At 48.8% G+C, this 10,480-nt stretch overlaps 1 protein-coding gene across 2 annotated transcripts in view; it reads left to right on the forward strand.

The window, feature by feature from the left end:
• SMARCAL1 (SWI/SNF related, matrix associated, actin dependent regulator of chromatin, subfamily a like 1) overlaps positions 1 to 10,480 on the forward strand; it is a 57,569-nt gene that overhangs the window by 38,259 nt on the left and 8,830 nt on the right. For both annotated transcript variants that reach the window (XM_006028689.3, XM_006028690.3), the window contains exons 12-14: positions 3,943 to 4,013; positions 6,306 to 6,408; positions 7,856 to 8,038. In XM_006028689.3, the coding sequence (XP_006028751.1) occupies positions 3,943 to 4,013; positions 6,306 to 6,408; positions 7,856 to 8,038 (357 nt within the window). The remainder of the gene's footprint in view (positions 1 to 3,942; positions 4,014 to 6,305; positions 6,409 to 7,855; positions 8,039 to 10,480) is intronic.

Raw genomic sequence — 10,480 nt, forward strand, 5'->3', positions numbered from 1 at the left:
CAGTTGTAGTGTGCTTTTTCTGTCCTCGCCAGTAGAGAAAAATGAGCTCTGCTATGATCTGGCTGCAGCTGTGGCTTAAACGTGCCTGTTAAGGGTGTGGACAGAATCTGCCCCTGCCTTGTACCAGGCCTCTAATACTCTCAGGGAGTGTTTGACTACAGACATGAGGTATGTCCATGTGGCAGTCCTCAAACACGTCTGCGCTGTCAGCAGCCCACCAAACCTGAGCCTGCACTGTTCCTGCCTGCTGCGGCACCTGACTCCTTTCCATAGCTCTTTGGCCACCCGGGAATTCAGCTCTTAAGACAGGCACCTGCACTGCTCTGACTGTAAAACCGAGTCTGCCCATGACCCGGTGCAGCTAGAAATCCCAGCCCGCGCTTCCCCATGTGATGAAAATGCTGCTCTGGGTATCAAACCCCCGGGGACTCTCTTCTCATCTGCATAAGCTATCCCAGAGGACTTCCCTCACTGGTCTTACCGCTTGTTCCTGTCATCTGGGTACGTGTGTGCAGAGCAGCCATATGTATCAGGAGGCAAGGAGGAGCTCTTTTAAAAGCAAGTATAGTCCTTTTGACAGGCAGCCGTTGTCGAGATGTGGGGTAGCTGCCCAGAATGTCCCCGGGGTGGGGGATTGTTTATATGAATTAAAGTACGAACCCTGGGTAGTACTAAAAGGATATTATTGAGGTTTTTTTTAAAAATTTGACTACAAATATCATTTTATTTCATAATAAAAGGATGCCATTGAGATTAGGAATCACATTATGCTTGACCTTTGTTGTGTCGGATGTCACAACTTAAAGGAGATGGAGGTGGAGACTAGTTTTTGCATGGCAGGGGCATAGTCTTTCTGAACATCTGGCTGCATTGGCTGCATGTAGCTGAGCATTGGAAGAGGCTGCCCAGAGAGCCTGTGGAGTCTTCAGCCTTGGAGGTTTTTAAGAGCAGGTTTGACAGAAACTTAACTGGGAGGATCCTGCCTTGAGCAGGGAGCTGGGCTGGATGTGACCTCCTGAGGACCCTGCCAATTGTGCTTTTCTGTGATCTCGCACAGGACATCTAAAACCACTTGTAGCGTCTGGAAATTGAGGCATCCTGAAACTGAAAGAACATGCGAAATCCAGCTTTGTGCCATTTATTCTGTTTGGGATCTTTTTCTTAGGCATGTCTTTCTGCTCAGACAATGGAAAAAAAAAAGGGTGATCAGTTTTGCTTCACTTGCTAGTGCTCTGGCACTAATACAACACTGCAGTGTTCAAATGATTGTAGGGGAAATCTGTCCTTAAAAGGATCCTCTTAAGTTAACTGTGGTTTTAGTTCTAGGAGTTCTCAGTTTTTAGTCGGAGGCAAATCCTGCTTCTCTGCACTTTCTTGAAGGCATGGTGATCCCCTGTGGGTGCAGAACCGGTGCCGTTCCATCGGAGCAGGCTGGAGGCGGGAGCACTTGTTTGGCATGTGGAAGGGGTCTATCCTATATGGATGGGTGCTACAGAGAGAGAATCATAGAAAATGAGGGTTGGGAGGGACCTCAGGAGGTCACATTTAGTCTAACCGCCTGCTCCAAGCAGGACCAACCCCAACTACATCATCCCAGCCAAGGCTTGGTCTACCCAGGTCCAAAAAACCCTCCAAGGATGGAGATGCCACCACCTCTCTGGGTGCCCTGTTCCAGTGCTTCACTGCCTTCTCGTGAGAGTTTTTTCTTTATATCTAACCTCAGCTTGTATCTTATCTATATACCTTATATCTAGAGGTGCACCGATATACTGGTTGCACATTGGATTGACACCAATAAAAGGAAAATTAACATTATCAGCCATCGGCTTTTTTTGCCTGGTGTAGCTGATAGTGTCACCGATAAATGTTGCGTGCATGTGGCCAGGAATGCAGCCCCGCAGCTTGGAGAGCAGTGCCCTGCTGGTAAGCCTGTGTGGGGGAGGGATTGAGGTCTCCACGGTGAGGGAGGGAGTGGGGCTGGGGCAGGGGCAGGTGCTGCCCAACCAGGGCGGCGAATGCGACCCTGGGCCAGGGAGCAGGGTGGAGCCGAAGGTGGCTTGTCCAGGGGGCACAGGGAGGTGGGAAGGAGCGTGGCTCCCCAATGCTGTAGGCACCCCCAGGGGAGGCATGGGGGGCATGTGCCCCCCCTGGATTCGTGTGTGGGGTGAGGGCGGGCTGCAGGGTCTGGGCCAGGGGCTGCACCAGCCTCTTCTCAGTGTGGGGGCTGGGAGCGGGGCAGGCTCAGCTGCGCAGGGTGGGCAGCCACAGCACTGGAAAGACTTGTTATGTGGGGGGAGCTACAGGGAATTTTGGGGTGGCTATAGCCCCCCCCCCAGTGCCGCTCCTGCTTGGGGCACTCTGCTCAGCTGCCTTTCCCTTGTGAACCTGATGCTGTGGGGCAGGCAGGGGACGTGTGGCCAGCGTGGGACACCTGAGGGAAGGGCAGCAGAGTGGAGAGCCCCGAGGAAGGGTGGTGCTACAGTAGGCTGGGGCGGGGGCTGTAGCCACCCCAAAATTCCCTGTAGCCATCCCACCCAGCCCCACTCCGGGAAGAGACTGGTGCAAACCCTGGCCCCAGCCCTCAGCGGGTTGCCTGCCCTCTCCCTGTGCACAAATCCTGGGGGGACACGCATTCACCGTGCCTCCCCCAGGGATGTGTGCAGTGGTGGGGAGACCCCTCCCTCCCCATGCCACCCTCCCACACCCCCTGGACAAGCCTCCTGCGGTTCCATCCTGCTCCTGGCCCCAGGGTCCCATTCACTGTGCTGGCTGAGCAGCCCCTGCCCCACTCTCTGCCTCAACGTGTGGGCCTCAGTCTGCACCTCCCCATGCCCCTTTCCTCCCCCACAGATTTACCAGCAGGGCACTGCTCTCCAAGCTGCCCGGCTGCAGTCCTGTAAATTGGCTTTCGGATCGGTATCAGCCAGTATGGCTGGCTTATATTTGGCTATCAGTATTGGCCAAGAAAATCTATATCGGTGCACCCCTGCTTATATCTACCCTCAACTTCCCTTGCTGCAGCTTGAGCCCGTTGCTCCTTGTCCTGTCATCTGCCCCCACTGAGATCGGTCCAGCTCCATCCTCTTTGCAGCCCCCCTGCAGGGAGGTGAAGCCTGCTATCAAATCCCACCTCGGTTTTCTCTTCTGCAGACTAAATAGGCCCAGTTCCTTCAGCCTCTCCTCACCAGTCCTGTCCCCCAGCCCGACAAACCATTTTCATTGCCCTCCAGTGGACTCCCTCCAACGTTTTACATCCTTTCTGTAGTGGGGGCCCACAGCTGGACACAGGACTCCAGATGTGGCCTCCCCAGTGCTGAATAGAGGGAAGAATCACTGCCCTCGATCTGCTGGCAACGCTCCTACCCATGCAGCCCAGGATGCCGGTAGCCTTCTTGGCACCAAGGGCACACTGCTGGCTCCTGTCCAGCGTCTTGTCCCCTGTCCCCCCAGGTCCTTTTCTGCTGCTTATTCAGTCGGTTCCCAAAAACATTGTGTAAAACATTCCCCTCCTACACAGTGATCCATCTCTTGTAAGTACCTTATTTTCCTGCATACAACACATACCTCCCCTCAATCAGCTGCTGGAATTTGCCATGCATATTATATGTAAAAAATATGGTAAAAACCATTTCTGCCCTTGCCCAACAAAAGTGAAAGGAAAATCCACATAAGAGTCAAAGGAACAGAATAGGAAGCAGGGCTCCCTTGCTGCTGCTGCTCAGTTTCTTATTATAAGGAAATCTTTTCCCCCCCCCCTTTCATTCTGTCTTTCAAAAAACAAGGTGCATTTCTCATTCTGGGGTGTGTGATATGCAAGAAAATGCAGGATTGTCTAGCTTTTCCCAGCATGGTGGGTTGGCAGCAGTGGCATGTTGGGACTGCCAACAGAAAGTGGGGGGAGGCGGTTTGAAAACTGACACACGTTTCTTTCCTCCTTCACAGAAACAAGAGGAGAAGGAAGCTCTGCTCCTCTTCTATAACAGAACTGCCGAAGCCAAAATCCGCTCTGTCATGTAAGTTGGGTGTCAGTAGCTCATTTTTACTGAGCAAAATGGGATTTGCTTCCCAGAAAAGAGGAAGGGAGTTTGAGATAACGTTGCAACAAAACCAAGTGTCATTTTGATCCCGTTTAAGAAAAAAAATGCATTTAGTTTTAATTGCGGTGCTGACGCATTCTCTGAATCACTCTGCCGGCTTAACTCCAGGCAGAGAACTCAACTGTGTGGCTTGAGCCAAATTGAAGTAACCCGGTGCACGGGGTTTGGATCAAGTGCTCTGCTTCGGACCCTGCTGTCGTTTAAAAGGAATGAATCAATAGGATGAAAGGAATTCAAGAAACCAAGCACGTTATTGCCACCCTGCTGCAGAAAGCATTAAGCCAGTGTAGTTATTGAAGGAGTTTAGCCTTTATAGCACTCGCTAAAGGTGGCACGTTGACAGCTATGAAACTCTGATTCCCCACAGAGCTGCTGCAGGATCACAGGAACAGGAAATGATTCCCCAGAGAGGTGCTTTCAACTGCTGCCCCCCCAGAGGTGATCTCTTTTGGTCAGTCTCCATCCTTGGCTTTTCTGCCAAGACTGCCAAGGAGTCTGGGAGGGCTGCTTAGAAAGTGGATTGTTTTTATGATGAAGCAGATGACTCCAGCTTTCCAGCAATTTATTTCTTATAGTCCATTGAACTGCTGTCCTATGGTAATGACCTGGCAGCGAGGTCTGGGTGATTTCACGGTCTCAGACTTTGCTGCAGAATTCATCTGCTGGTTTGCCACTATATTGCACTCCGGTCTCTCTCTTCTTTCTTTAAAAAGAGGGTTTTTTTTTCCTTATTTCAAATGTGAGCTGAAAAAAACCCATATAGTGTTGTTTCCCCAAATCTGCCGTTGGCCTGACGCAAATAGACCTGCTCTGTTCATTTCTATGAGTTGCCTACTATGAACTTTTTAAAGATGCACATGTCATCTAGTTAATGTACTTGTCCTGCAGTCCCACGCTGCCTCCCACAGCCTCTCAGGTGCCAAAGTGACCAGCTTCCTCTGACAATGCGCGTGGTGCTGTTGTACCTTGTCTCTACCAAATCTGCCGCTTGTTGAACAACAGATGGGAAGAGCACGTAAAATAAATGCGATGAGCTTAACGTCAGGTATCACTGAGATGCTTATTCATTTTTGGATGTATTTTAAAGAAAAGCATATCTTAAAAAAAAGAAAAAAATCAGGGCTGTCCAACTTGCAACCGGCTGGGGGTTGCACCTGCAGGGGCCGTAGGCCCAGTGGGGTACACCAAGGCAGGGCATAGCCCCCCACTGGACCATACACCCCATGGATGTGACCCCCTTGGGGAACTGCATACCTGTGACACCCCCTTAACTGCACAGTGTGCCTCCAGTCCCCGCTACACTGCACTCCTCAGTCTCACTCTCAGCTTCCCGGTCTGCTGTACTGCCTCATCCCCTGGGGTGGGGGCAGGAAGTGGCTGCTGGAAGAGGGAGCAGCGTCCCAGCAGGAGCTTGGGACTGCAATTTAGCCCCTTGTGAGCTACATGCAGTCCATGGGCTGCCAGTGGGATAGCCCTGAATTAACTGAAACAGTCAGCATTTCTTGGTCAAATGTTGCAGAATCCAGTAACCTGATGGCATAGCTACAGGGCATGAAGGTCCTTTTGGATTTTTTCAGTTGCTGCTAACCTAGGCCATGCTGAAAACCCTTCATAGTCCTGATCCTGGCATCAGTTTGCTGAACCATCAACCCTTGCTAAAAACCAACATTTATTTTACCTGTTGCGAACAAGGTGTAGATAACTTGCAGAAGACTCTTATGTAACAGGCTGTTGTATTTCTTAGCTGGCAGAGAAATAACTTTTGAGGTGTCCTGTTGATTTTTTCTTTTTTTTACTTATAAATTGAAAGTAGAATTAAAAAACACGTTATGGATCACTGCTTCTTGGACAGTGAATGTGTTGCCCAAGACATTGAAGTTAGAAGTACAAATGGATGAATGAAATATCTGGATGAACAGAAGTAACTTTGAGTATCACATTGAATGGTAGAATTAGGACCAACTTAAAGTGGGAAGCAATTAAAAACAACTCTGGACAGAAAAGTAAATAGTGATGCTTCCTTAGATTTTTTTTTTTAATCTGTGAGTATTTGGGTAAAGAATCAGAATGTACTATTGAAGTCTGTTTTCTGTTGCTAGCAGGTTTTCTGGTTTCTGTCTACAGATTAATAGGATGATTTAGGATTTGAAATTTATCTGGACTGGGGTAACATAAATAGAGTTATTATTTTTTCTTTTTTTCATGCAGAGAATACATCCTGGACTTACTTGAAAGTGGAAGAGAGAAATTCCTGGTGTTTGCTCATCACAAGATAGTACTGGATGCAATAAGTGAGGAACTGGAGAAAAAGGTAAGCTTTTAAATCAGGTTCCTGCTCATTTTATTGTTGTCCCAATGCCACAACTGCTTAAGAGATCTCAGAAGTCCTGGCAAGTTGGCTTGCTTACGAAAGCTAGTGACACAGATCGTCTACTGTGTGAGATTTCTAGCACACCCTCAGCAGGATAACTAAGGTCCAGAATGTGTTTGCCTGATGGGCTCTGCAGTTCATATTCACATGGGCCATCCCTGCATGTAGCATTCCTTGGTGTTAGCCACCAACCCGGACTGGTATTTGCCCAGTGCTTTCAGTAGTACTGTACTGGTACCCAGTCTTGCCACTGCCGCTTGTTACTCCTCCTTGCCGACGGTCGGTGAGACGGCAGTAGCAAACCGACCCTGGCTACAACTTCCTTCATCCGTCTGGTTTCTTGGATCCCTGTCACTCTCAATTTTTGTATCTGACTATTGCAGGGAGGCTGCAGTGACCTAGCTGGTTAGCAGTCGCTCCGTAGTCATAAGCAAAAGTCAAACTTCTTTGTCTATTTTTTTTTATCTGCTCTATATCCTTTTGAAATCTCTGCTTATGAGGGGTTGTTGGCTTATCTGTGAGACCTGGCTGGGGCCAGGTAGAATATGAGTTTGAAAGCAGCCGATTCCTCCTGGAGGTAAGTCTGGGGGTAGAGTTGGAAAATTGCTCATTCTTCTGGAATCGTGTGGGGACGTGTCCTGTCTCCAGCAAGAAACTGGGACACTGTGGCAGCAGCATCAGTACATGGGCGGTACTCAGGTCTGCACTCAACTTTTTTATCCACTTCTGCCCTAGCTGTAGGCTTATCACTGTCTTAGTGCCTTGTCATGATAAGGGTCTAGATGACAGCTGACTAGATGGAGGGGTTCCTGACTGGGGACATTTGTTTTGAATTGTGGCTTATGTCTGGGAGCATAAGGAACTATTCAGATAATTTTTTTAAACAAAAAGCCCTGCAAATGCCTTAATAAATAAATAAATAAAAATATATGCGCGCACACGTACATTAAAATGTATATTAAATTTTGTTTTAAATATCTATCTATATAAAATATCACTTTTTAAAATGTTTAAATTAATATATGTATTGCACCATTACATATTTATATATATATATATATGTATATGTTTATACACACACGCACACTGCTTTAATTTTAAAAAAAAAGGTTTGTTTTTCTATAAAATACAGCTAAAAATGAACAGCTCAGTGATACCTGATATTAAGCTCATGGTGTTTATTTTACACACGTGCCTCATCTGTTGGTCAGCAAGTGGCAGATTTGGTAGCGTCTATACCTTTCTATGAAGGCAGAGAATGGTAGACTGCTGCGGTGTAGTGACTCTCTGAGGTTTCTTTGCTCTTCCCAAGTCTTGTGAAGGAAATTTGGTAGAACATGTGAAAGGAAAGCCCTGGTAATGTGCGTTTCCCATTCCCTTTCCTCAGCGCGTCGGGTATATTCGCATCGATGGGTCCACGCCGTCAGCCGAGCGCCAGTCTCTGTGCCAGAATTTCCAGGTCTCCGAGAAACTCTCTGTGGCTGTCTTGTCCATCACCGCTGCAAACATGGGGGTGACGCTCTCTTCTGCTGACCTGGTTGTGTTTGCAGAGTTATTCTGGAACCCAGGCGTAAGTATCCGTCATTTATGGCTGTGCGGATCAATAGCTACCACAGAAAGGGGGCAAATTATCGTGTTGAAAGGTAGAAATGGATTGAGGTTGTGGGATGTCTGGTGAGGGAGGGGGAAGATCAGAGTTTCCTCCAGGATTTTTTTTTCCCCTCCATCTTTTCCTCTTTAGAATTTTATACCCAACACCAGTCCCGTCCCCCTCCCACCCTGTTTGAAACCATGGCAGCCGCTAGCTGAGTGGCCTGGATGCCAGTCTGTAGTAGGTGATTGGGAATTGGTTAAAAATGGCACAAGCTATTGCTTCTGTTTCCAGCTTCGGCCATACTTTTGCTGATCACAAGAGCTAGCACCAAACCACCTGGTCAGTCCACGGGCATATTCAGAGCAATCGCCCCTCACCAATGCTGCCATCCCCTCTCTAGGAATAGGGAGTTTGGATTCTCCATTGTACCTCATTGTATTTGGATGTTTTCTCTAATCCCGAGCACATGTTGCCTATTCTGCATCTGTAGCTAATAACTAAGAGGAGAGGAAGTTTATTTGAGCTCACTTTCATACTCAAGGTAATCGTGAATTCATGCTGCCCCAGTTCTTTACTAATGCATTGATTTAAACTCCTCTATGAATTACTTACACCATACTGGTTCCATTGAGAATTAGGGTGCACAGCAGCTTGCAAGAAACACTCAGTGCCTTCCAGTATCGGGTCCTTTGTCCGGTGGCATGAAAGAGTGTGTGTCACTATAAAGCCATTTTGGCTGCCAAGGAGAGAGAGCCTGATCCGGTATGAATACAGATAATGGGAATGAAGCAGTTCAACAGAACAGGAAGATGGGCTGTTCCATACTGGCGCCATGCAGAGCTGACAGAGGAGCAGGGTTAATGTGCGTTATCTTGTTGGCAGAGGCACAGGGCTGAACTTTACCAGGCGGCTCTGCTTCATAAAGAAAATGAAATAAGATGCAGATGAGCTGCCCCCTTCCTGATTAGATGTTGTTCCAAGTCGTGCTTTTATGTTCAGTGAAGGGAGGATGGCCCAGGCATCAAGGCACTCACCCGGCACTTCGGGAACTCAGCTTTGCCCCAGAGCAGTCGCACAGGCTCATATCCCCCCAAAGCCTTATGGTGTCTACACTGTGTTGAGAAATAGGTGCCAAAGCACAGCAGAACCCGGATTCTTTGGAGCATTGGGGTCCTTGACCCCCTGAGAAGATGAAGGCTTGTGAGCTGGCCAGAAGCCACATACAGCTGCAGAAAACAGCTGTGCCAGAGCATGGCTGTGCTCCAGCTGCTTGCTGCATTATTTATTTCAAAGAGCTCTTTTCCACACCACTGCAGGACTGCTGAGGGGCTCCAGCTAAGTGGAGAAGCAGTGCCCTTTGCAATAAAAAGTCACAGCAAGAAGCTGAGTGGCTTATTCTGAATTCAGCAGCCCACCGGGAATAAGTAGGTTATGAACCATCCAGATGCAAAAATCTGGGTCCAGCTGTGCTTGGAGAACCTGGACCTCTGTCTCGTGTGCCCACCTGTAAAATTTTGAATGATAGCACATCCCTGCTCCTCAGAGGAGGTGGCAGAATAAGCGCATTGATTGTGAAGCTTTCGGATAGTCTAAGAACAAAGGCCATATTACAGTGATAACTTGGATATACCGCAGCCCCTCTCCTATCTTCTGCTGTTTAGCTTATGCTAAGAAAAATGAATCCTGTTCCCATCCTCTGTGTTCCAGCGTTGCTTCCTGGTATCCGCTCAGGCATCCAGTAGGATCGGAGCTGCCAGCTGTCTCTTAGGATAAGGAAAGCAGGTGTACCAAGCATTTTCCGTGGCTGGGGCAACAGCAGTAGTGGCTGCTGAGATTTTTGTGCCCCCCTCAAAATTGGTGCCTGAGGCTGGTGCCCCAGTCGCCCAGTCTGGTTATGCTTCTGAAGGAAAGAAGACGGTTAACGGCATCCCGGGCTGCATTGGTAGGAGTGTCGCCAGCAGATCGAGGGCAGTGATTCTTCCCCTCTATTCAGCACTGGGGAGGCCACATCTGGAGTGCTGTGTCCAGCTGTGGGGCCCCCACTACAGAAAGGATGTGGACACATTAGAGAGAGTCCAGTGGAGGGCAGTGAAAATGGTTGGGGGGCTGGGGGACAGGACTGGTGAGGAGAGACTGAGGGAATTGTAGGGGTGGATGTCATATAGTAGGGGTGGATGTCGTATACTTAGACTTCAGGAAGGCCTTCGATACGGTATCCCACCCTATACTGGTGAACAAGTTAAGAGGCTGTGACTTGGATGACTACACAGTCCGGTGGGTGGCGAATTGGCTGGAGGGTCGCACCCAGAGAGTCGTGGTGGATGGGTCGGTTTCGACCTGGAAGGGTGTGGGCAGTGGGGTCCCGCAGGGCTCGGTCCTTGGACCGATACTCTTCAATGTCTTCATCAGCGACTTGGA

Source organism: Alligator sinensis, unplaced genomic scaffold (genome assembly GCF_000455745.1).
Source record: "Alligator sinensis unplaced genomic scaffold, ASM45574v1 scaffold991_1, whole genome shotgun sequence".
Lineage (NCBI taxonomy): Eukaryota > Metazoa > Chordata > Crocodylia > Alligatoridae > Alligator > Alligator sinensis.